At 39.9% G+C, this 25911-nt stretch overlaps 3 protein-coding genes across 3 annotated transcripts; 1 reads left to right on the top strand and 2 right to left on the bottom strand.

Annotated features, from left to right (window-relative positions):
• The first annotated feature begins 4038 nt into the window (after nucleotides 1-4038).
• Nucleotides 4039-18351, top strand: tmbim1a (transmembrane BAX inhibitor motif containing 1a). The gene is made up of 11 exons (XM_038306352.1): nucleotides 4039-4367; nucleotides 7107-7174; nucleotides 11448-11512; nucleotides 11592-11645; nucleotides 11722-11772; nucleotides 11850-11889; nucleotides 17466-17503; nucleotides 17591-17678; nucleotides 17759-17854; nucleotides 17933-17986; nucleotides 18073-18351. Exons 1-11 carry the CDS (start codon nucleotides 4055-4057, stop codon nucleotides 18220-18222), a joined length of 1017 nt encoding a protein of 338 aa, XP_038162280.1. The 5' UTR covers nucleotides 4039-4054; the 3' UTR covers nucleotides 18223-18351.
• Nucleotides 14654-17152, bottom strand: LOC119797308 (zinc finger BED domain-containing protein 4-like). The gene is made up of 2 exons (XM_038306340.1): nucleotides 15571-17152; nucleotides 14654-15439 (listed from the first exon to the last, which is right to left on the bottom strand). Exons 1-2 carry the CDS (start codon nucleotides 17137-17139, stop codon nucleotides 15173-15175), a joined length of 1836 nt encoding a protein of 611 aa, XP_038162268.1. The 5' UTR covers nucleotides 17140-17152; the 3' UTR covers nucleotides 14654-15172.
• A 938-nt stretch (nucleotides 18352-19289) lies between the features above and the next one.
• Nucleotides 19290-25263, bottom strand: si:ch73-71c20.5 (DUF4748 domain-containing protein). Its single transcript, XM_038306363.1, has 3 exons — nucleotides 25139-25263; nucleotides 24667-24901; nucleotides 19290-19728 (listed from the first exon to the last, which is right to left on the bottom strand). Exons 1-3 carry the CDS (start codon nucleotides 25206-25208, stop codon nucleotides 19569-19571), a joined length of 465 nt encoding a protein of 154 aa, XP_038162291.1. The 5' UTR covers nucleotides 25209-25263; the 3' UTR covers nucleotides 19290-19568.
• Between the last annotated feature and the right edge of the window lie 648 nt (nucleotides 25264-25911).

The following is a 25911-nucleotide window of genomic DNA, read 5'->3' on the forward strand; positions in this document are numbered from 1 at the left end:
TGGAAAATGTTCACCGCTGCAAATACTTTCCAGATGTGCTGTAGTTTGAAAACTCTTGACAAACCTGGCTGCATTACCTACTGTCACATTACATGTTCCTGCGTTTGCTGTGTTGCAAGTTTTCCTGTTAATGAGTCGTTGTGACTACACATGACACAACCACATGATGACTTGGCTTTTATGAAAACGCACGTTCAAGTTAAGTGGATATGGATTGAAAGACCGAGCTGCTGTGTTGCCTCCTGAATGCTCCACCCAGATGCATCTAAAAGTGAAAACTTAACCTTTACTCTGGCTGATTTCTATAAAGATCAGTTCTGTGACTCCTCTTTTCCAGCCAGTGTTTTCTGCCCTGTTGCCTGGTGCTCTGGGTGGGATGCCATGGCAGCGAGGGGTGGAGCCGTCTCTTGAATTCTTTCACTGTGTGTTTATAACCCTAAAAGCCCTGTTAAAAATACAGCTCTTCTGCATTTAGACAGAACAACATGTAAATAAAGGGCAACAAACAATGCTTTCATGTAAATAAGTTAGCTTTGCTTACGTTTTTAAAGAATGTTAGTTGAAGTGTTTTTTTTCTCCATGTTTCAGGGATTTTTTTGGGGACTTTTTCAGATTTTTCATCGAGGTCTACGAGGTCGTTTCTCATGATGCCTCCTTCTATTCCTGCTCATGTTTTCCTGTTAACCCGATACAATCTTAAATGTATAAATAAGGATGTCAACCAGTCTGTAGCCCTTTGCTGCATATCCCAAGTGTTAAATAAATCTGCAGGCTCTGTATTCATACTCACACTCAAAAGGTTGGGATATACTCTGTTCTTTATCACAGAAGAAAGGATAGACGGTTGATGCAATTTTAAATATTTGGATTTAGATGATTGATTTGGTCAGTAGGGAAATAAACAGGACCACAGAGGAGAGTATTAGAGTCGCATAGTGATGCAGCGGGATCCAAAGGGGGAATCCTCCACCGGGAAAGGCTGATGAGCAACAGGCCTTCCAGTTAAGACACTCTGCTCTGTCTTCCTGACTTAAAGGAAGAAGACGGGTGCCGGTTGAACATTAGCGTCAGAATGGAACATGGCAACATGTAGAAAAGTCCTGAAGATTAAAGCTGAACAACATGCGGATGTGTTCAATATGACTAGAGGCTGCCTTCGGTAATGTTTGGTCACTTCGTCGGCCACGAATTGTAATAATGATGATCTCAGTGGGTGAATGATGGGATGTTGTGGATAAGAGTCAATAACAATCACACTGATCATTGCAGGGTTGTGCAGTCATAATGTGATGGAGGCCTGCTGAAGAAGCAGGGCTTCTCTAAACTGCATCTCTGAGGATATTTGCAGCCCTAATGTGTGTGGAGCAGGATGAAAGTCCAGAATGTCATCAGTTTGGCTCAAGGGTGCTTATTCCTGCCAAAAGCCTTGAACATTTGTAGCTAGGCAATCTGGGGGGGATTTTACGTAGTTAAAATCAGGCTGTGTGCTCTCATGCAGGCTCAGGTACAGTAGGATGCTAAACACATCTGCAGCAGTGCTCATTTTATAAGACTGATAGAGCTCCTTTAGTTCCCATGCCAGGACTACTAGGGTTGTTTTTTGTTTTTTTTTATAGGGAAAATAATGAATGGATTGTTCAGCAATGAGTGTTGGCCTAGTGGTTAGCTAGTCCTCTTAGAAGGTTGCATGTAGACAGTTCAACCCCCACAGCCTGCACTCTGAGTTCCCGAGCAAGATCCTTAACCCCGGATTGCTGCCTAGGAACCGCACAATGGCAGTCCACTGCTCCGCAAGGGGATTGGTTAAGATTAGGGATGGAACGGTTTATGAAAACCATCCGAACCGTTCGTTTCGCGGGTGTTGCGTTCGGTTCATGCGCTGCTCCTTTTTCTCATAGGCGAAGCGTGTACACTCCGGAGCAGAAGGTGGCGGTACTGCGATCAAAGCCAACCACCAGTAGTAAACAAGAAGAAGAAGAAGCGAAGCAGCGTAGCCGGGTGTAGCAGGAAAAAATCAATTGTTGTGGAGTTTTGTGTGGGTATGGCGAGTGGGAAAAGACAGGAGTTGGAAGACGCGCCAGCAGCACTTTATAGGTCTGCTGTATGGGACCACTTTGCATTTAGAGTGACCTACGATGACGGCGGAAAGAAAGTTGTGGATAAAAGTGCAACAGTGTGCAAGCATTGTGTAACACGTTTTGTTTATGCTAACAGCAACACGACCAACATGTCAGGCTAACAATCAACATACAGGTGCTGGTCATAAAATTAGAATATCATGAAAAAGTAGATTGATTTCAGTAATTCCATTTAAAAAGTGAAACTTGTATATTATATTCATACATTACATACAAACTCATATATTTCAGATGTTTATTTTGTTTAATTTTGATGATTACAAATGACAACAAATGAAAATCTCAAATTCATCATATCAGAAAATTAGAATATTGTGAAAAGGTTCAAAATTGATGGCCCCTGGTGCCACACTCTAATCAGCTAATTAACTCAAACCACCTGCAAAAGCCTTTAAATGGTCTTTCAGTCTAGTTCTATAGGCTACACAATCATGGGGAAGACTGCTGACTTGACAGTTGTCCAAAAGACGACCATCGACACCTTGCACAAGGAGGGCAAGACACAAAAGGTCATCGCTAAAGAGGCTGGCTGTTCACAGAGCTCAGTGTCCAAGCACATTAATAGAGAGGCGAAGGGAAGGAAAAGATGTGGTCGAAAAAAGTGTACAAGCAAGAGAGATAACCGCACCCTGGAGAGGATTGTGAAACAAAACCCATTCAAAAATGTGGGGGAGATTCACAAAGAGTGGACTGCAGCTGGAGTGAGTGCTTCAAGAACCACCACACACAGACGTATGAAAGACATGGGTTTCTGCTGTCACATTCCTTGTGTCAAGCCACTCTTGAACCACAGACAGCGTCAGAAGCGTCTTGCCTGGGCTAAAGAGAAACAGGACTGGACTGCTGGTGAGTGGTCCAAAGTCATGTTCTCTGATGAAAGTAAATTTTGCATTTCCTTTGGAAATCAAGGTCCCAGAGTCTGGAGGAAAAGAAGAGAGGCACTTCATCCACGTTGCTTGAAGTCCAGTGTAAAGTTTCCACAGTCAGTGATGGTTTGGGGTGCCATGTCATCTGCTGGTGTTGGTCCATTGTGTTTTCTGAGGTCCAGGGTCAACGCAGCCACATACCAGGAAGTTTTAGAGCACTTCATGCTTCCTGCAGCTGACCAACTTTTTGGAGATGCAGATTTCATTTTCCAACAGGACTTGACAGCCGGAACACAGTGCCAAAGCTACCAGTACCTGGTTGAAGGACCATGGTATCCCTGTTCTTAATTGGCCAGCAAACTCTCCTGACCTTAACCCCATAGAAAATCTATGGGGTATTGTGAAGAAGAAGATGCAATACACCAGACCCAACAATTCAGAAGAGCTAAAAGCCACTATTAGAGCAACCTGGGCTATCATAACACCTGAGCAGTGCCACAGACTGATCGACTCCATGCCACGCCGCATTGCTGCAGTAATACAGGCCAAAGGAGGCCCAACTAAATACTGAGTGCTGTACATGCTCATACTTTTCATGTTCATACTTTTCAGTTGGCCAACATTTCTATAAATCCTTTGTTTTTATTGGTCTTCAGTAATATTCTAATTTTCTGATATGATGAATTTGAGATTTTCATTTGTTGTCATTTGTAATCATCAAAATTAAACAAAATAAACATCTGAAATATATGAGTTTGTATGTAATGTATGAATATAATATACAAGTTTCACTTTTTAAATGGAATTACTGAAATCAATCTACTTTTTCATGATATTCTAATTTTATGACCAGCACCTGTATACCAAACCGAACCATGGATTTTGTGAACCGTTCCACCCCTAGTTAAGATGCAGAAGTGAATTTCTCCATTATGAGATCAATGATGTTCAAATATTATTAGCAACACGATCCCATCAACATGAGGATTTTAGCAAAAACACAAGGAGGATTAAATCTAATCATGCTGCTGTTCCTCCTCTACAGGCATCATGTCCAAATCAGACTACCCACCGGGCTATGAGGACTCCAGCGGTCCGATGTACGCACCCCAGGGCGGGGGCTACCCACCTCCACCCGCATATGGCTTCCCATCCTATGGTGGTCCACAACCAGGCCAGGCTTACCCTCCCTATCCGAGCGGTCCAAACACCCCTCTCTACCCGGGCCAGCCAGCGGCTTATCCTTCAGCACCGTACCCAGGACAGCCTCACCCTGCAGGGCCACAAGGAGCAGGCTACCCCTCCCCACCACCCATGCCTCCAATCATCCCTCCGACCATCCCATCAGGGGTGATGTCTTCAGGTGAGATGCCTTTTCAGCTGTTGGTTTCTAGAACAACCAATGCTTGATGTCTCACTTCCCTCTGTATATAATTTAATAATAAACTTCAGAAAAAGCTCTTTGAGAATCAGCTTTCACTGCCTCGCCCCGGTTTGTTCTGGCTGTGTTTAAGTACTGGACAATATATCAACATTTTTCAAGTATCCATTTTTTTTTTTGTTTGTTTAACAAGAGATTTCAAATGAGAATGTTTTTTTTAGTCAAGATGTTATAATTTTGCTTATGCTGGGAGGTTATTTCTTTCAGCCATTATTTTCACCACAGGTGGTTTTCTATAAATACCTCAAGGAAAGCTAAGCACTTAGGAAAATATCAATATTACCTTTGGTCCACATCGCAGAGTCCTTTAAAGTTTTTATCATGCTTTGTTAGTGCATTCCAGCACTACCATCCATGTTTGCCTCTTTTTTGAGACCTTTTTTTGAAAATTATTATCACCATTTCAAATGTAAGACATTGTTTCAATTTGTTGGACATGAGTAAAAAATGGAGCACAGCTCTGCACAATTTGGGACTTCTGGTAACCTTATACCCCATTAACACTACCCTTGAAAAACCGATCCATGCTGAGACCGGTCCGAGCTCGGCCTGGTTAACTGATCCGAGCTTGGTTCTGACGACCGTTTACACATCACGCTATCTCGGTTCCTCGACTCCTCGCCTCCTAGTGACGATCTGCGGTATTACTGCCAGTATTGAAGGAGGAAATCGAGCAGTTGGTGGCGGTAATGCACCAAAAGTTGTTTGCCAACCGCCATAAAACACAAGAAGAAGAAGACGAAGAAGGAGGGAATCAAGCAAGTCAAGTCTAGCTCAGTTCAGTTTGCTTTCCATTTACACACGATAAATTATCTCAGTTACTGAGCTCGGACCGGTCTCGGCCTGGTTTTTCAAGGGTAGTGTAAATGGGGTACTAATGTCCATCCACCAGTAAACCTCAGTTTTAAAATATTTCAATTAATTCTTTATTGGATTAAATTCTGTATTTGTCTTGGCCATTCTTGTTTGTTCACTCGCTTCATCTGGGTGGCGGGGGCAGCAGTCTCAGACCTCCAGCTCTGGTGGGGGAAGCCTGAGGCTCGCCCAGGCCATAGTCCCTCCAGCGTGTCCTGGGTTGTCCCCTGGGCCTCCTCCCGATGGGATGTGCCTTGAACACCTCCCAAGGAAGATGTTCAAGGAGCATCTGAAAAAGATGTCGTGATCCAAATTTCCTAACCATAGGGGAGGGTGTCCTTACTTCCCTGTCCCTACAGACACGCACATTCACAGCATGACTCTTCCAGTAGGGCTGCAACTAGGGATAATTTCGCTAATTGATTAATCTGTCGATTTATTTTTTACTTTTAATAATTATATAGCAGCGCCGTGCTTTGGCGCAGTGGTTAGTGCACACAACCCATGTATGGAGGCCTTAAGGCCAATTTACGCTTCTGACGCATAGCCTCTGCAACTGTCAAATCTGTCTCTGTATGCGTGACCACGCCCTCCGCGCAGAGGTTCTACAACTGTTGGCGCACACCTCAAAAAAATCCTGACTATGTGTCGCGGGGTCGCAAACACACGCAGACCTCAAGCAGAAGTGCGCAGCTGTCATTGGTCCTTGGTATGCCTTTCAGGCTGTCTGTGTGGTCGTCTTTCTCGATTCTGAGCCTGGGCGTGCCATTTTTAAAAACCGAGGAACAACTACAATGCACAACTACAAGTAATGGTTAATTGTTTTTTTTGCCAACTCCATTAACAGAACCTGTTCCTCTTTGATGTCTAGTAACTCTAGATCCATCTCCGTGACCGTGATATCTTGCAGACGCGCCATTGTTGTTTTGGAAGAGAAACACTCCCGCCAGCGCTGCCAAAGTTCTTGGACCCATCTGCCAAAGTTCTTGCGGGTTCTCGAATAGGCTCCTCCTTGCACTTTGGCAGGAAACTGCTGTGCGTCCCTAGAAATTCCAGACCGACGGTGTGGAAGCATACAAGCAAAGCTGGTTCGCGACCAGACCCAAGTGACATTTGATGGGTGCGGTTGCAGAAGTATAATCTGCCCTTTAGTCCTCGATGCAGGCGACCCGGGTTCGAATCCGACCTTTGGTTCTCTGCCTCATGTCTCTCCCCCTCTCATACCCCCTTCCTGTCAGACTACTGTCCATAAAAACGAGCCACTAGTGCTGTAAAATCTAAAAAATAAATAAATATTTATATAGGAAAAGATTTCTTAAAAATGTGTATACAGCATTTAAACCAGTTAAAACTAAAACTTTTCCACTGAAAGAGTTCCTGATAGACGCTCAAAAACATTTATTTTTTTTATGCAAGATGTTTATATATTTTTCACATTTTGGTATAAAAACTCCTCTAAATGGGTTGCTTTTTCAGCTAAATGCATGTTTTAGAGTCTCTTTACTCCAGTTAAAGATGAATAGATTCCTAAATTAGTTAATTTCAATAACAATTTAATCCGATTAATTGTTTTATCCCTAGCTTCCCGCACCCCATATCACATTAGGGGAATGTTTCTTGACCAACCCTGCATATTGTTCCTAGTTAACTCTACAGTAATCTTGTATATTTGTAATTATTAATGTAAAAAGCATACAGCTGTGGTTCTAATGAGTGTATTTTATCCTATGCTTCCAATTATGTTAAGTGATGAACTTCCTTATTTTTCCTGATTTCCGACCACTTGTTCTTTCCCACTTAATGCAGATGAGGAGTTTGCTGTGAGCGACGGCAACTGGGACGACCTGAGTGTTCGGCACGCCTTCATCAGAAAGGTAACGTTCCAGTGTTTGGCTTTTGTTCGTTGACAGGCATCCAGGAATATTTATCTTAAGAGCTGCAGTGTTCCTCATTCATGCAAAGATGCTTGTTTTGTAGATGCACATTTTTAAACACAGAGCTGCACTATAGCTCTAGAATAAGGAATTTTTAGCCAAGATAGTTTATATCTTGGCTAAAAATGTAAATCCAAATTCATCAGATGCCTGATTTGCATAAGCTTCATTTGTTTATCATTGAGCTCCCTTTAACAAATGCCCGCATAATTGGACTCCACTTTTATTAGCAGATTTCCATCTTTCCAGCCTTTCCTATACTGATCTGACAGGGCTGTCCACAGCAGTGACTCGTTTGATTGCTGCTTTCATTTTTTTGTTAGTTTTTTTTCTTCAGTGTTTTTCTCTGTGAGTGCGTCTCTTTTAGTGAGGGCTGACTCGCTTGACCTTTAGCAGCTCCCTCTGGACAATGATGTTGACTAGCTCCAGTTCTCATAGTTTCCGTCCAGCCTTAAAGATCTGACCCTCAACTGGGAGAGATAATTATATTTTCTGTTTAAGAAGATTTTTGGAAAATCTGGATTTTTTTCTTTCCTGAATTTGGTAGGAAGAAATAGGAGATTAGTTTTATAAGCCATTTCCCTCAGTCCTAATCTGACCACAGGTCAGTGCTGTTGAAATTCTGCCATTCCCTTGTGAACAGATTTAACATCTGTTAATGTTTTTTAAGCTTGTTTGTTTTCACATTTTTTCTTTCTCAATCATGTTGGAGGCTACAGAGATTGTCACAAACCTGTTCCTGATTTCTATGTATGTGTTGCTCTTTATTCATCAGAATAACCTGAGGCTGCTTTGTGAGTAGATTCTAAGAGGAAAGAAAACTCGAATAGATTTTTATCAAATAATTCCACTGTTTATATAATACAGGACCTACACAGAGGCTTACTTTTCTATCTTATCTCTAGAAGTAACCCAGCACCAGTCCTCTGCGTTCCATCCCTTCCAGTTTCAGTCAGCCCTTAGTAAAGAAATGGCTTCCTTTCTGTTTAAAATACTCCAAAATCCCACTGAGCATGAGGATGGACTCACATCCAGCGCCTGCCAATGCTGAATAAGCTCTGCATTGGTGGTAGCAGGATGCTGAAGAACTTTCCTCATTACTATAGAAATCCTGGTGCCTGATAAGCTATCTTTACCTTCAGCTTTGTTATTGAAAGTGAGTCCTTCTCTTTTAGGTTGTCACGCTTTTTCTTTTTTTTTTTTTCTTTTTTAAGTTTTTACTGCACTAGGGGCTAGTTTTTTCGATAGTAGACTGACAGGAAAGGGGGTATGAGTGACGGGGGGAGACATGCGGCAGAGGACCACAGGTCGGATTCGAACCCGGGTTACTGCGCCACCTACAAAACCGTCTTTTAGGTTCTTGATGATGTAAAAAACTCTATCTTCAGTTGCTTTTTTTTAGCAGCAGTTTCCTTCCTGTGAGCTAATTTCTATGGCAAAGCAGCAGCAGCTGCTCATCAGTCCCTCCCCCATAGCTATCCATCTAATCAGTACACTGACAGCTACACTGAAAAAAACAATCTAGAAATAATTTAAAATTTCCTAAATTAAGTGTATTTACCCTTAAATTGAGTAGGTAAGTTAAATACTTTGCCAATAGGATAAGTATTTTTACTCTTAAAATAAGATCATTAGATAATATACACTTAAAATTAGACAATGCAATTATGTTTTCTTATTTAAAGTATAAATTGTCTTGTTCCATTGGCAAAATGTCTCTTTAACCTCGTCAATCCAAGAACAAATGCACTTATTTTAAGAAAAAATGACTTATTTAGATTTGGATTTTTTGCAGTGTATAGAAGACAAGAGTATAAACAAAATAATAAAGAAATAATTATTAGGAATTAAACAAAAAAGCTTTCTGAGGTCAGATAATGATAAATACTCACTTGAGCAGTTTTAGATCAAATTCATGCATGTTAACTAGTCGCTATGTGCATTTTGAACATTTTATGCGTGCAGATTGAACACCATGAAGTCCCTCAATATGTCACAAACATGAGTGCATGCTCCTTCTCTGCATCCATGGCTTTTGTTTAACACTAGTTTGCCCTTTTAGCAGAGCTCTGACTTCATAAGTTAACAGTGGTTAGCAAATGTTCGGAGTGCTAATGCATGGGCTTCAACTGATTTCAAGACCTGATGGCTAAATGCAATAAAAAAAAACGCATTCAGATATCAGCTTATACTACAAAAAAACTAAACAAATGTTAATATCAACCCAAAATGTCAAAGAACAGTTAGAAACTCATTATTCAAAATAAAAGAGATCAACAGAATTATTTGGCTCCACTCCTGGTTTCAGGATCAGAGAAATAGAGCTCAGATGAACCGCCATCTGCTGCCTGTCAGACATCGATCAGCCTCTGAGCTTCGTGGTTTATGTTCTGAACAACATTTTCCAACATCTGATGTCCAGTTAATGTGCTGCTCTGGTTAATTGGAGGAAATTAGAGGATGTAAATGTTTTAAGGCGGGAGCTTCAAATAAAAAATGATTGTTCTGATGAGAACTGCACTAATAATGCTTCTAGCTTGATTTTACTGCGGTCAAAAAGAAGTTTCTGACAAATGTAACATTTATGAAAGGTTTATTTTCTAATGAAATCTTATGATATTTTAGGATTTGATACCAAAGAAAAGTTCTGATATTTATAATTAGGGCTGGGTATTTTCGCCAAAGTCCTGAATCGATTCGATTTTGATTCATACAGTTCTAAATCGATTAATTTCGATTTGATCTGTTTTTACAATAATGAAATTGGCTCAACTGTGTTTCAAAAAACTCATGTATTACTCATGTAATACAAAGTGCAAACTTGTAAATCAGGCAGTTTAAACATAAGACGTGAACAAAACTGTCTCAAAAGTGCAAACTTGTTTGTGAAAAGGGAAAAAGTGAAGCCTCACCTGAGCAAGCAGACGTGACACAGCAGACATGCATGAGCTGCATTATCTTTAAAGCACAAACCATATTTGCAGCGTTGTCTGTAACAACTACAGGGTGTTTTCTGGTCAGCCCCCATTTGTTAATGTCTTCAGTCAACCTATTAGCTATATTTGCAGCTGTCTGACTTGAAGTAATCTTGAGTGCATCTTTCCTGCTCATTTGAATCTGAACGCCACGCACTATTGGATCGCATACCCTAGACATCGATTTTTCAAAAATGTAAAGGAATCGATTCAAAATCGATTAACTCGATTTTTTTACCCAGCACTATTTATAATGAGACTAATGTCATTTTATGAAGGCATTAATGATACTTTTTCATTTTGTGTGAATATTAGATCCATTAATAATCTATTACAAATCCCGGTTGAACTTTAAAAACTGATTTATAAATAATTGGCTTGTGAAGAACCAGATTTTAAAATGATCACTGATTCTCTTGTTTGATCATTTAGTTGCAAAACGGTAATCTAGAAATTAAGCTAAAGTCATTAATGTAATTTAATAAAGGGAATATGAACATCAATTTGATGAATACCTTTCTTTTTGTAATATGAAGGCTTTTTTGTCATTATTTTTTCTGGAAATAAAAATGAGTAAAAGTGTTTTTCCACACCAGAGGAGGAAACTTATATCAGCAAAAGGAGTTAAACTACAGTTAAACCTCAAATTTAAATTCCCCAAAAAGCAATATTACCATGTCTGAGTACTGAAAAAAACTCATCTAAAGATTATGGTTAATTATCTGAGAAGTGTATAAAACATTTGAGGAATACAAAATCTATTTCATATTTTTGTTCTACTTCTGTTTTCATCCTCTTTAGAAAGAGATTTGTCTCATTTCCAATATTTTATGGGAATTTAATTCCTATCCTGTCTGAATCTGCTCGGACTAATTTGGGGCAGAACTTTTTTCACATTTGACATCTTTAAAAGTTGTGACATAATGAGCATCACCTGTCGCCACCTGGACAGATTCACCTGATAAAAGCTGATTTTTTCTGGATTTTAAGTCCCATCAGTATTAAAAGAACAATAAACCTGGTTTTATTTATCATCATCATTTATAATATTTTCTAATGACAGTATTGGAGCTAAAGCTGGATCCAGTAAGGGTTTTAAATGTTTAATATTTGTTTATGGGCGACCTAATAAACAGCTTTCACATAAGAAGTAACTTGTGGATAATTTTTCACCATAAACCGCTCTTTAAACTGCTTCATCCTGGTGTCTATAAGGGCTTCCTCTGTGTGTGTTTCAGGTTTATGTGATCCTGGCCTGCCAGCTCCTCCTCACCACAGCCATTGTTGCCATATTCACCTTTGTGTGAGTACACAGCATCACCGTTGAGCATTTCTGTCTGTCATGCCGTCATCTGTCAGTAACCCCTCCTGTTTTCCCACAGTGACCCCGTCCGAGTCTTTGTAAGGAGAAACCCGGCTGTATACTGGGCCTCATAGTAAGCCTTCCTCTTCAGCCTTTGAAGCTAAACGCTAAAATAAAAGTGAATATTAACCATTTGTTTTTCTTAAAAGTGCTGTGTATGTAGTCCTCCACCTGGTGCTGGTTTGCTGTAAGGGCCCACGGTGAGTTTTACCGAATAAAACTTTGTTTAGATGATGATCAGCTAATGCTAACGCTTGTTAATCCTTTATTTGTTCAGGAGGAAGTTCCCATGGAACATCATTCTGCTGCTGCTCTTTGTGAGTTTCACTTCTTGCTGCTGGTCCTCAGAAACAGGAAACTAATAAACACTTTCCTGGACTTGGATCAAAATGATTCACGGAGGCTGAAGTGTTTTCCATGTGCTCACAGTTTGAATAATCCCTCTGACCTGTTGCGTCTTTCTCTGCCTTATCTGCTGCAACAGCAAAATGATGCAGCTTTTTCTTTCCGTGGTGCCACACCAGCGTAGGCCTTCCAAAGTAGTGTCAATTGATGGAGTATTTTCTGGACTTAATCGTATTCAGACAGCTTGAAGCTTTTTAGATTTTTGAGCTATATTAACAGACATTTCAATTATTATTTTTTTATTTTGATGTTTGACCAACACAAAATAGAGCAAACCAAAATGGTTAAACATGGTGGTTGCAGTAAAACGCTGTGGGAAACCTGGTCTTTAGCCGGGTCGGAGTTGATGGGAAGATGGATTGAGCTTAATGCAGGAGAATCCAGGAAGAAAAGAGGCTGCGAGGGGGTCCACCTTCCAGCTGGTGGAAGATGTTGGAGTTTGAGGCAAATTTAGGACAGAAAAGTGAAAATCAAAGGCTATTTATGTTTCAGATAGGAAGGTTTAGGTTTGTATCAAATCTTTGTTTTAGACATCCTGTAAAACTTGGAGTGAAAGTTGTCTCTACAGCCTTTTAACTCAGGCTGCTGATTTTTACCCTAGCGTGCATTTCCTTATCCAGGGTTTAAGAGGGTCATTCAAAGTCATTAAATTATTATTTTTTAAATTAAGGCCTTAATTGGCATTGAAATTCATTACATTTGATAATCGTGGCATTAGAATGCTTTGGAAAATAAGCTTGAGTCGGAGAAAAGGCTAGAGAATGGGGAAAATGCAAATTTGAACCAAAGTGGCAGGAAAACGAGGAACTCGGGACATGGCTGCAGCCTGTCCATGGTGAAGATGGTGAAGGATTTTGCTGTGTGTGTATATATACAGGTGCTGGTCATAAAATTAGAATATCATGAAAAAGTAGATTGATTTCAGTAATTCCATTTAAAAAGTGAAACTTGTATATTATATTCATACATTACATACAAACTCATATATTTCAGATGTTTATTTTGTTTAATTTTGATGATTACAAATGACAACAAATGAAAATCTCAAATTCATCATATCAGAAAATTAGAATATAACTGAAGACCAATAAAAACAAAGGATTTATAGAAATGTTGGCCAACTGAAAAGTATGAACATGAAAAGTATGAGCATGTACAGCACTCAGTATTTAGTTGGGCCTCCTTTGGCCTGTATTACTGCAGCAATGCGGCGTGGCATGGAGTCGATCAGTCTGTGGCACTGCTCAGGTGTTATGATAGCCCAGGTTGCTCTAATAGTGGCTTTTAGCTCTTCTGAATTGTTGGGTCTGGTGTATTGCATCTTCTTCTTCACAATACCCCATAGATTTTCTATGGGGTTAAGGTCAGGAGAGTTTGCTGGCCAATTAAGAACAGGGATACCATGGTCCTTCAACCAGGTACTGGTAGCTTTGGCACTGTGTGCAGGTGCCAAGTCCTGTTGGAAAATGAAATCTGCATCTCCAAAAAGTTGGTCAGCTGCAGGAAGCATGAAGTGCTCTAAAACTTCCTGGTATGTGGCTGCGTTGACCCTGGACCTCAGAAAACACAATGGACCAACACCAGCAGATGACATGGCACCCCAAACCATCACTGACTGTGGAAACTTTACACTGGACTTCAAGCAACGTGGATGAAGTGCCTCTCTTCTTTTCCTCCAGACTCTGGGACCTTGATTTCCAAAGGAAATGCAAAATTTACTTTCATCAGAGAACATGACTTTGGACCACTCACCAGCAGTCCAGTCCTGTTTCTCTTTAGCCCAGGCAAGACGCTTCTGACGCTGTCTGTGGTTCAAGAGTGGCTTGACACAAGGAATGTGACAGCAGAAACCCATGTCTTTCATACGTCTGTGTGTGGTGGTTCTTGAAGCACTCACTCCAGCTGCAGTCCACTCTTTGTGAATCTCCCCCACATTTTTGAATGGGTTTTGTTTCACAATCCTCTCCAGCCATCAATTTTGAACCTTTTCACAATATTCTAATTTTCTGATATGATGAATTTGAGATTTTCATTTGTCGTCATTTGTAATCATCAAAATTAAACAAAATAAACATCTGAAATATATGAGTTTGTATGTAATGTATGAATATAATATACAAGTTTCACTTTTTAAATGGAATTACTGAAATCAATCTACTTTTTCATGATATTCTAATTTTATGACCAGCACCTGCATATATATATATATATATAGGTATATAGTCATGGGTATTTGTTGATGGCATTAAAATTATTTCTAAGAGCATTAAAAAGCATTTCATAAGAGTTACTCATTCATGTATAAACCCTGTTATCCTGAAGGATTTTGTTTTAGTTCATTAAATCCCCATAAACTCAGCAGAGGCTTGTTTGCAACATTTCATCATGAACCACTTTAACGGCTCTGTTTACAGTTAAAAGTAGTGATGCACGATATTAAAAATTTCAACCGATACCGATAACCGATAATTTCCTGCTTCTCAGGGCCGATACAGATACCGATACCGATATGTTAAAATGTTATTTAGTTTTCTTATTAACACAACATTAACATAATATATTGATATAATCTACTTTGTGCAGTATAGATAACTGATGAATTAGCTGATTTGACCTATCTATAACAAAAAACAACAACTTGTGACACTGCAAATGTTTATTTCTTTTCATTTCACCAAAAAAAATAAGGTAATCTGCTATAAAACATGTAGCAAGACACAGATATGCATCAAACATGCATCATAATTTAACAAAAAAAGTGCATCTCTTATGGAGGTATGTAATAAAGTAAAGTGCATTCTGAAAACCATTAATGCTTGACTGCATTAAAAAAAAAACTCAGTCATTTAGATAAAAAAAAAATGCTTACAACTTCAACTTAAAAGTTAAATGATTTCCTCTTAACATGTCCTTTGCTAACCACTCCCCAATCTTGTCACTGTTTCATGTCATTACATGTGGTCATATGCCATCATAAAACGTATAGCAAAAGTTCTAACAACAATAAGCATAAAATGTGCCTCTTAATTTTAACAAAACGTACATCCCTAAGGGACGTAAATATTTAAATCTGTTTCAAAAATAAAATGCTTAAATTCTTCAAAACTTCAACTTCAAAGATTTTTCTCTTCTCAACATTTCCTATCCTAACCTCCCCCCAAACTTGTCACTGTCAAATTATCTGCATTATATTTTCTATATTCTGGGGGAGGGCACCAGTGGGAGATTTTTCTTAACAAAGAGAAGCATCTCTGCTTTCTCACATCCAAGTCGGTTTCGTTTTTCATCAATAACATTTGCAGCAGCAGAAAATAAACGTTCACTGTCCACACTTGTACAAGGAGAGGACAGATACTTCCGTGCGAGGAGGGCAAGTTGTGGGAACCGGATTTTGTTGCTTCTCCAGTAGTCCAAGGGGCTCTCGGATCGAGGAATTGTGGGCTCTGAGAGATAGGCTTGAATCTAAGGTAATAGAAGAATAACAAAGAACAAAAACAAAATTATATTTAATGTTATACATAGCATATTTAACATAATATAACATTTTTTTTATCAGATAGCCCAAAGCTTTATATAAACAACAAATCAATTACCTGCTGATCAGCTTGGCTGTGGTTCAGCTCGTTTGTGGCATTTTCGTGAAGGATTTCTTCATACATTTTCTGCAGGGAAGTATTGTTGTTGTTGTCATCTGTCCTGGTTCTCTTCTCATGTGGCTCTGGCTCATTTTCTGTCTGTGATCTCATTTTGGCTGTTAAGACTTCCATTGCTTCCTTCTTTGTTGCTTGGTCAAAAAAGCAGTCTTTATATCTGGGGTCCAACACTGTGGCCAGAAAGCACACGGACTCTGTCGAGATGTGACTGAAACGCTGCTCAACAGCTTGCAGTAGCATACTCTTTGAAGTTTTGATTCCATGATCTGTTGCAACAGTCTTGTTTAACAGACGTTTCAGGGCCTCAATGGAGGGGATCACATCAGCTGCGGTGGCTGTAGCTGAGCTCATGTTTTTTGTCAGCTGCTCACACGGGTCAAGAATTGTTAGCATGTTTTCGATTAAAGCCCACTGATTTGGGCTCAGAAATGCAGGCAAGTCGAAATCGACGGCATATGCTGCCAGGGCTCGTTTCTGCTGCAACAAGCTGGTCAGCATGTAGAAGGTTGAATTCCAACGAGTAGCCACGTCTTGTTGAAGCCTTGCCTCTTTCATGCCAAGTTGTTTCTGTAAGTTTCGTAGGCGGGAGGTGGCGACGTTGGAGTGTTTAAAGTGTCCGACTATCTTCCTGCTTATCGCGACACAGTCTGCGATGCTTCTTTGGCTCAGTACAGCCTCGTTCACAGCTAACTGTAGCGTGTGTGCTACACAGCCCAAACTGGCAAGCCCACACTCCTCCATGGCCTTGATCATGTTGCGTGCGTTGTCCCTCAGCACGACATGCACTTGGTCTTTCGTTATATTCCAGTGTGCAAGCATGGTGTTAAACGCCTGACATATCATTGCGGCAGTATGTGATCCGGGGCACTCCTGAGCATGCAGCATGGCTTGTTGCAAATTAAAGTCCTCGTCTAGCCACTGTGCTGTTAGACTTAGCATGCTAACAGGGCTAACATCGGACGTCCATATGTCTGTTGTGAAACTTATGTGTAGTCCGTTCTGGTCGATTAGGCTGTGGATGTGTGTGGCAACAACATCATAAAGTGCAGGGAGGGACACGTCTGAGAAAAAGCGGCGGCTTGGAAGAGTGTAGCGTGGCTCCAAGTGTGCCAACAGGCTACGAAAAGATGGCTCTTCGACCACGGAGAAAGGCTGGTCGCCGAGTGCAATGAACTCCATTACTTTGCCGTTAATGGCTTTGGTCTTTTCATTGTCTCTCGCAAAGGGTCTACTTTTTTCAAAAGACTGCAGAATGGTAACATCGGATTTTCTTCCTTTAGTTACCGCATTGGTTTCACTGCTTGTGCTAGCGGCTGCAGCCGCTGCCTCATACTCTTTTAATACCTCTTCGCCGCGGTGCCGACTTTTCAGGTGAGATATAAGATTACTTGTGTTAAAGCTTGACGACCTTTTTCCTCCTCTCGGAATCCGCAATGAACAGGCGTTGCATATAGCAAAAGCATTGTCATTTTCTGCCACTGTGAAGAACGACCATACTGGTGAAGGCATGTTTGTCTACTTCCCCACTCACTGGCCGCATGCATTGGATGTGACGTGCCACTGCGCGTCATGGCTTGTGTCTTCAAAATAAAAGTCGTTACTCTTGAACGCAGTTTCCGCGTTTTTATTAAATTATCGGCTATTTTTATCGGGAAAATATGGCTATCGGGCCGATAGAAAATAAGCCCAAATCGGCCCGATAGTTGAGGTGACCGATATATATCGTGCATCTCTAGTTAAAAGGCTTACTTTCAGATATTTCTCAGTCGGCTCCTATAATTTCTGATTTGATAAAAACTTTACACGACTAAATATACTGTTTCTTTCTGTGTCAGACTCTGGCTCTGTCGTACATGACTGGAACCATCTCAAGGTAAGAGACGGAGCAGAAGAATGCGTAGGGAAACGTAAAAAAGCCCGTTTGAACCCGAGGAGTAATCCAGTTTGTTTTTGGTTTCAGTTACTATGATACCAAAGCCGTGTTTCTGGCTCTCGGGATCACAGCTGTCGTGTGCATCGCCGTCACCATCTTCTGCTTCCAGACAAAGGTGTGTGTCCGCCTCTGAAACCCGAAGCTCCCCGTTTAGGAAAAGGTGTTAACATGCTGCCCTGTGGTCTCACCGTCTAGGTTGACTTTACCAAATGCCGAGGCCTCTTCTGTGTCCTTTCGATCGTGATGCTTGTAACTGGAATCATTACAGCCATCGTGCTTTCCTTCAAATACGTGAGTAAAGTCGGGGGGGGGGGGTTGAGTTTAGCAGCCAGAGCTTCATTTTCTTCTAACCGCTGCTTTCTGTTGCAGATCTATTGGCTTCACATGCTGTACGCAGCTATGGGAGCCATAGCGTTCACCATGGTGAGTGTTTTACATCTCAACCTGAAGGATTTCCTCCCTCTAACTTTATATTGTGTTGATTTTTAATCCTCCTTTGTGCTTCCTAGTTCCTGGCATACCACACTCAGCTCCTGATAGGAAACAGGAAGTACTCCATTAGTCCTGAGGAGTACGTCTTCGCCGCGCTCTCCATTTACGTTGATATCGTCCAGATCTTCCTCTTCCTGCTGCAAATTATTGGAGCTTCCAGCAGATGAGGTTGCTGAAGTTCACGCCGTGTCGGACGGCTGCTGGAAAGCACCACGCCTCAAAAACTGGTTTCTGTTTGTCTTTATTCCAACTTTTTACCTTTCTTTTTTCTTTTTTGGATTAAAGGAAAAAAATGATTTGTATTTTAAATATGTTAAAAATAATCCAGGGAAAGAGTCAAACGGCTTAATCAGAATTTTCTTTTTTTTCTTTTTTTTACAGTGTAGGGATCTACAAAAACTACTTTTGTACTTGTAATATACATATTTATACTTTAAAATAGTCTTGATCTGAAAGTTTATACACCCCTGTTTAAATACCAAGTAAAATATAATTAGGTCATTTCAAGAATTAATTATACCAAAGATGTGCTAACTAGACCTTTAAAGTAATACTCTACATTTGTAGAAGTAAACAGTATCTGTAAGAATACTGTGTTTACATTTAGAAAAAAGCTAAACAAAAAACATCAGATGCTATAAAGGCGATGAGGAGAAAAAAAATCTAATCTCACTTCAGCTGTATAGCAGGAACCTAATGGTTAAGGGCTAAAACCTGTTGAGTTCCACCTTAAAAACCTCAGAACAACCCCAGACCATGATGCTGCCACCACTGTGCCTTATCAGATTATTAAACATTCTCCAAAACAGGTTTGGGAATCTGCAGCCAGCTTTGAATCTTTTCATTTGATGAAAGGAATGCTGTCATACCAAGTGGAGAAAAGTGTTGAAATGATTAATTCTCATATTTCTGGGTTATTTAAACAGGGCTGTTTGCTTCAGATTCACTGTAGATACCTACTATGCTTCTTCTTTGCAATGATAAAAAAAAAAAGGCATTTGATTATAATCAATTTTTATGATTATACCACATGTATCCATGGCAACTGCTCTATAAAGGCTTGGTTTATGATGAAAGGTTTTGTATGACTGTTTCAAATGTGGCTGCTTTGTTCAGCCAGATGGAGACGGACGGTCTGAGCCATCAGGGTGAAACAGCTGAACTGGGAGCGTCCTAAAGCTCCCAATTTAACCTGCCCCACCCAGCTGCTTCTCCAGAGGTTCAAACATGCCTGCTGAGTTGCGTAAGCCTTTATTAAAGCAGTAGTGTCAAACATTTAACACGTAAAGCCCATGTAGCTGCTGTAAATGTTTATATATACATCATACTGGGAAAAAACAATCGGTTCGCATTTTCATATAAAATAATTTGTTTCCTTTCTGAGGCTTCTTGCGATTCTTTGTTCACCAGGTGATGGTTATTGTCTGCATGTAGCTTTATTCATTGTATAAATATCTTTGTTTTAATGAGAGCTTTATGCCGGAGTCCAGGAGTCCCGCATGGTGTGATCTATTCACTGATCCACTCTGTGTTGGCGATATCGACTCCCCTCATAGTCGCCCTCGTTGGATCGTTTCATCCTCTGCCTGACCTTCAGCTGCTTCAGGCGGTTTTTGTCCACTTGTCTCTTCGCCAGAATGAAGCCGATTATTCCAGCAGGGAGTCCAATCATCCTGGGAAGACGGAAATATGGATAACATCTTCAAAACACTTTAAATGCACCGTATCACAAAATATCGTAATTATATTTATCCTCAACAGTAAAACTACTGCAGGTGCAACTAATTGTTTCTTTACGCTAATTGCACCAATTAAACCTTTTACATAGATTATGGTTTGCCAGCAGCAGAATGGTATCGTCAGTTTTCTGATTTGTTTTGTTAATGTAAATAAATTAAGGAAAACTTTTCTTAAAGCAGCTTCTGCACTTGGATGTACTCAAAAGGCAGCTGATCATTTCTTGCTTCTTTTGTTTCAAATATAATTCCTCCTCCATTCCTGTTAGCTTGTCATTTGTTTCTCTTGCAGTAGTATCATTCTCGCAGAGCTAACCTGTTTCTTCCTTAAAAGAAGCCCAGGACTACAGGGCAAAATAAAACCACATGGTCTCTGGAGAGGATGAAGGACGACACTCTGGTCCACAAAGCTTTGAGCTTCTGTTTTGGTTCTGTTGAGAAGGTGAACGTTTCTGGGAGGATCAGGGGTCTGTTTCACAAAGCTAGTTTTCTAAAACTAAAATCAGGGAAACCTGAGTTTTCCGTTCCATTAGGAGAGTATTCAACCTCTGTTTCTGTTACCATAGTAACATTCTCCCCATTGCTAACCTGGTCGGTAGCCGGTTTGGCTCAGTGAACTCAAATGTCCTCTGTCTAGGCTCTCCTTACAGCCAATCATGTTTTATTTCCTGATTTAGTCCTTTAGACACATTAGGTGATAAAAACACAAACATGGCATGTCATTAAAGAATGACTGGCATTAATTATCAGAGTTAAATATTTATAAGGATGATCTACACTATATTGCCAAAAGTATTTGCTCACCTGCCTTGACTCACATATGAGCTTAAGTGACATCCCGTTCCTAATCCATAGGGTTCAATATGACGTCGGTCCACCCTTTGCAGCTAGAACAGCTTCAACTCTTCTGGGAAGGCTGTCCACAAGAGTTAGGAGTGTGTTTATGGGAATTTTTGACCATTCTTCCAGAAGCGCATTTGTGAGGTTGCACACTGATGTTGGACGAGAAGGCCTGGCTCTCAGTCTCCGCTCTAATTCATCCCAAAGGTGTTCTATCGGGTTGAGGTCAGGACTCTGTGCAGGCCAGTCAAGTTCATCCACACCAGACTCTGTCATCCATGTCTTTATGGACCTTGCTTTGTGCACTGGTGCACAGTCATGTTGGAAGAGGAAGGGGCCAGCTCCAAACTGTTCCCACAAAGTTGGGAGCATGGAATTGTCCAAAATGTCTTGGGATGCTGAAGCATTCAGAGTTCCTTTCACTGGAACTAAGGGGCCAAGCCCAGCTCCTGAAAAACAACCCCACACCATAATCCCCCCTCCAACAAACTTTACACTTGGCACAATGCAGTCAGACAAGTACCGTTCTCCTGGCAACCGCCAAACCCAGACCCGTCCATCAGATTGCCAGATGGAGAAGCGCGATTCGTCACTCCAGAGAACGCGTCTCCACTGCTCTAGAGTCCAGTGGCGGCGTGCTTTACACCACCGCATCCGACGCTTTGCATTGCACTTGGTGATGTATGGCTTGGATGCAGCTGCTCGACCATGGAAACCCATTCCATGAAGCTCTCTGCGCACTGTTCTTGAGCTAATCTGAAGGCCACATGAAGTTTGGAGGTCTGTAGTGATTGACTCTGCAGAAAGTTGGCGACCTCTTCGCACTATGCGCGTCAGCATCCGCTGACCCCGCTCCGTCAGTTTACGTGGCCTACCACTTCGTGGCTGAGTTGCTTTCGTTCCCAAACACTTCCATTTTCTTATAATACAGCTGACAGTTGACTGTGGAATATTTAGGAGCGAGGAAATTTCACGACTGGATTTGTTGCACAGGTGGCATCCTATCACAGTTCCACGCTGGAATTCACTGAGCTCCTGAGAGCGACCCATTCTTTCACAAATGTTTGTAAAAACAGTCTGCATGCCTAGGTGCTTGAATTTATACACCTGTGGCCATGGAAGTGATTGGAACACCTGATTCCAATAATTTGGATGGGTGAGCAAATACTTTTGGCAATATAGTGTATCTTTACTTTAGATAAGGAATCACTTTAGGGTTAGGATTAGGATTCATTTGCTGATAACAACCTACTGATCCTACTAGTAGGTAGCAGGCACAATCTGATAACGGCCATTTAAAGAAATAACATCTGAAGCGGCTGCAAACAGCAGCTTAGTATTTACTGTGTAATGGAAGACAGAATCAAACTGAGGAGCGACCCCATGGGATGAAGTACAGCTCCTATGTGTAAGAACAATATTTTTATTCCTGCTACCAGACTATTTCACCTAAATAGAATTAATTGATCCACAACCATTCAAGCAATACATTTGATTTTCGATTAATTTTATAGTTGTTACAAAAGGCTATGGCAGGCAGGTTTGATATGTATTAGTTTGACTGAATATGTATTTTTGATATGTGGGGGGAAAAAATGTTTCCTTTGTCAAAATTACCATTTCAAACAAAATGACATTCTTCACATCTAGAATAAACATTTTTGATGTCTAGGCATTAATTTCAGATCTCCATATTCCTATTGTTAGTGGTCAGAATTTGCATTATTTTGGCTATGAAGAAATGTATTTCAGATATAATTACATATTCACTCAAGCTGATAAAAAGGCAACTTAAATGTGTGAACATTTCTAGGTATATAAAACTTAATTCTTACTAAAAAGCAATTTTATTTTTCTGAAATTCAGTTTCTGTTGGCAAAAATGTGATTTAGAACCTCTATTATTACAGTTCCAACTAGGAATGTGGTTTTGATCAGGAAGAATCCTAAAGGATACAAATGAAAACAAAACAGAAGACTGTTTTTAATTCGTGTCAAAATGGCCTGCCACACAGTCTACATATAAACTTACGCATGAACTTGGCAGCGATCTTCTCCAGCGCCATCTCTCTGTCCTTTGCACCTGTAGCTCCGTATTTTTAAACATTCTCCACTTTTTTTTTATTCTCCATTAAAATCTAGTTCCAGTGGGATGAAATAGGCACTTCCTGTTGGCTTTTCATACTTGTTACGCACATGCTCAATTATAAATAAACCTACCCATAGTGCATTAAATTAACTCACAGCAACTTCTAACAGTAACCATCAGTTCCCGAATATTAGGCTAGATTAATTTGGATTGGAGAATTAAAAGTCTGTTAATCCTGCTTTTTTAAACGGCCCTGTGCAGTTATTGAAACCAGAGTTTGTTTTCGTTTTTCCAGGACCTGACTTGGAGACAAAGATGGGAATTGGACACATAAATTCACTCACAAAAGCAAATATTTCCACAGTTAATCTATGTCTAATGACTCCATAATAACTATAGTATCGAAGTTCTACAGCAATCAAACTATTAGCAGTATACAAAGAAAATACATAATGTGCAGTGTATCATACAGCACATTATATTTTATATATATTAAATAGTAATTAAACCTATTTTAAGTGTGTTACCCTAAGTCAGGGGTTGGCAACCCATGGCTGCAAAGCCGTATGCGGTTCTTTAGGACCCCTTGCGGCTTAAAAATGGAAAAAGGAATGGATTTTTATTTTTTTGTTTCTTTGTCTTAATATGGTGTGCAGAAGGTAAAACAAGCATTCATTTTGTTTCTAATGCTGTAAAAGTCTGTATAATTAATACATTTTAAAAATACATTTTAATTTCTTTCCACAAAGATTTGCAACACGTTTCGGCTCGGTACCGGGCAGGTGGCTTTTTTAAACAAAGCGACGGGTGTGTCTCGAGCCATGGATCCCAAAGGGGAAAAAAAGGAAGATAGCAACTGAGAAAAGAGGATTCAAAGAAGAATGGACCGATCATTTTCTTTTATTTCCAATGCAGAAGGATTGCCTGCATGTTTGTTTTGCAATCAAAAGTTGTCAAGAAATATAAAGAGTAACTAAGAAAGGCATTTTCAGGGAAAGCATGCTAAACATGCAGGAGTGATAGAAAATGTGTGATTGCAGAACTTCTGGATAAATTACACGAGGAGAGCAAAGATAGATTAAAGAGGTGGATTGCATCTCCAAACTCCACCACTGCTGCTAGTTTTGTTGCAAGGATGGAAAACCGTTCAGAGCTCAAGGTAGCGTTCTTATGCAGGGATGTGAACTTCCAATTTTTTTTTGTTTTTTACCCCAAATCTTCATAATAAAAATAATAAATCTGATTTCTATATCATATTTCTATAATTCCATCGATTCAGCAAAACCTAATTAATACTGTGATGGAATTTAACCGTAAAGCACCAAATATCATACAGCAGACTAGTCACATGATGCGACATTTTCTCCAGAGTACACATTTAATCATGAATGCTTATTATATATATATATATATATATATATATATATATATATATATATATATATATATATATATATATATATATATCCCACAGTCTTTTTTTTTTTTTATAGTGGGCTAATACACTTAGAGCCTGTGCTGCCACACGAGGCTTATAGAAGACTTTTACTTTTGTTTTGCTCCTGACAGACTTGTTTTTATTTTTTTATCCAATAGGACTGAACAGTTTGGGTTGCCAACCCCTACCCTAAGTATATACCAATGTCATCATATTTAAAAATGCTTGAATACTAATTTAGTATACTACAATGTTTTGAGTTTTAATTAATGTGTTTGCTATTTTGACAAAAAAATACTATAGAACTATTTATTGATATGTTTGCAATGTAGCTACCCAACTAAAGTCAAAATACATTTGAAATAAATCAAAGAATATTTGACTTTATTTTTCTGTTCTTTAACAATAATAATGTCTGCAATTTAAAAGAAGCCTAACTGATAATTGGCCAGCCACCATTTCTCATTTACTTAGGTTAGCAGGGTAAACAGGAAGTGACGTCAGCTCACCAAGCATAACCTATCTTCATCATAGGGTTCTTGGCCTTCCGCCTTGGGATATACTCGGGTCCTTCCAGCTCCTCCTCCCCGCCTCCCCCTGTCGGAGTGTGGGCAGCCTCGGAGCTCTGTGTCGGTTCGGTTCTGGAGCTGTTCAGTCCGGCGGTGGGGAAGACATGAAGCCGCAGACGGTGGCACACTGTCGGTGTCGGAGCGCCGTGTCTGAGGAACCACCGGCAGGAGCCACCTGGAGGACAAACCCAGTTCCTGACTTTAAACCAGCCACTCTGCCTCCTTATCAAACCATGCTATGGTGTTTATAACAGGAGTTGGAAGTAAACCATATCTAAACAAACCCGGGACAGCTTTGAAACCCTATAAAATGAAACTCTAAGTTACGCTGTTTACAGAGAGTCATAATAAAATAAAAAATTGTGACTATGAATCCTTAAAAGTGAGCCCTTTTGAGATAAAGAAGGTTTACCTGTCAGAGATGCCCTAAGTGCAACCAGGCAGGAGGCAGACATGTTGGAGGAATAACAGGAAATGCGCATGCGCGTTATTTCATGTGTTGAGATGTGCCCCACCTGGTGGACAGTTTTGGTAAAGGTTTATTAAATGGTATTCCAAACAAATGCCTAGAATACATTCATAACAGGACGACGGATACATTTGTTAGTACCAATCCTCAAGGATTATATTTTGAAATTATAAAGGCTTTAAGCACTCAGGTCAGGGTTATTTTATTGTATTTTATTTTTTTTTAAAAGTTAGAACTGTAAACATACAGTCATGTGTTTATATCACTGTTTTTATGTATTTTTTTTTTTTACTGTTTTCAAGGCTGCACTTTAGACAATTAAATTTTTTTAGAGAGCTTTTCTTAACGAAATTTCTTTTTGTTTACACTTTTGTATACAAAATGACAACATAAATTAGTCTAAGGTTGTATCACTGTGGATGATTGAAGCAGCAATACAAATTAATTAGTAACCTAGAATTTCCTTCTTTAAGAAATTTCATCTCATGAACAAAAACAGAAGTGACAGTCGTTAAAAATACATATCTATAGCAGCTGGTATTTTGGACTGATATATGCAAGAGTTGGCTTGGAGTGAAAAAGTGTACAAAAAAGATGCAAAAAAGTTTGTGTAACCATGACAACAGCTGGAATAATTCTATTAGGCCATTATTATCTTACCTCTAAGGCTCAGAAAAAAAGGGGAACCAGTTTGTTCGTCTAAACCTACAAGTTTG

Source organism: Cyprinodon tularosa, unplaced genomic scaffold (assembly GCF_016077235.1).
Source record: "Cyprinodon tularosa strain WSP-4 unplaced genomic scaffold, ASM1607723v1 ctg1154, whole genome shotgun sequence".
NCBI lineage: Eukaryota > Metazoa > Chordata > Actinopteri > Cyprinodontiformes > Cyprinodontidae > Cyprinodon > Cyprinodon tularosa.

Coding starts and splice junctions, on each gene's coding strand:
- tmbim1a (XM_038306352.1), top strand. CDS start 4,055: ATGTCCAAATCAGACTACCCACCGGGCTATGAGGACTCCAGCGGTCCG. Junction 4,368..7,106: donor ATCAGGGGTGATGTCTTCAG/GTGAGATGCCTT, acceptor CACTTAATGCAG/ATGAGGAGTTTGCTGTGAGC. Junction 17,679..17,758: donor TCTTCTGCTTCCAGACAAAG/GTGTGTGTCCGC, acceptor CTCACCGTCTAG/GTTGACTTTACCAAATGCCG.
- LOC119797308 (XM_038306340.1), bottom strand. CDS start 17,139: ATGCCTTCACCAGTATGGTCGTTCTTCACAGTGGCAGAAAATGACAAT. Junction 15,440..15,570: donor ACAGCCAAGCTGATCAGCAG/GTAATTGATTTG, acceptor CTATTACCTTAG/ATTCAAGCCTATCTCTCAGA.
- si:ch73-71c20.5 (XM_038306363.1), bottom strand. CDS start 25,208: ATGCGCATTTCCTGTTATTCCTCCAACATGTCTGCCTCCTGCCTGGTT. Junction 24,902..25,138: donor ACTTAGGGCATCTCTGACAG/GTAAACCTTCTT, acceptor TTTGTCCTCCAG/GTGGCTCCTGCCGGTGGTTC. Junction 19,729..24,666: donor ATGAAGATAGGTTATGCTTG/GTGAGCTGACGT, acceptor CCGTCTTCCCAG/GATGATTGGACTCCCTGCTG.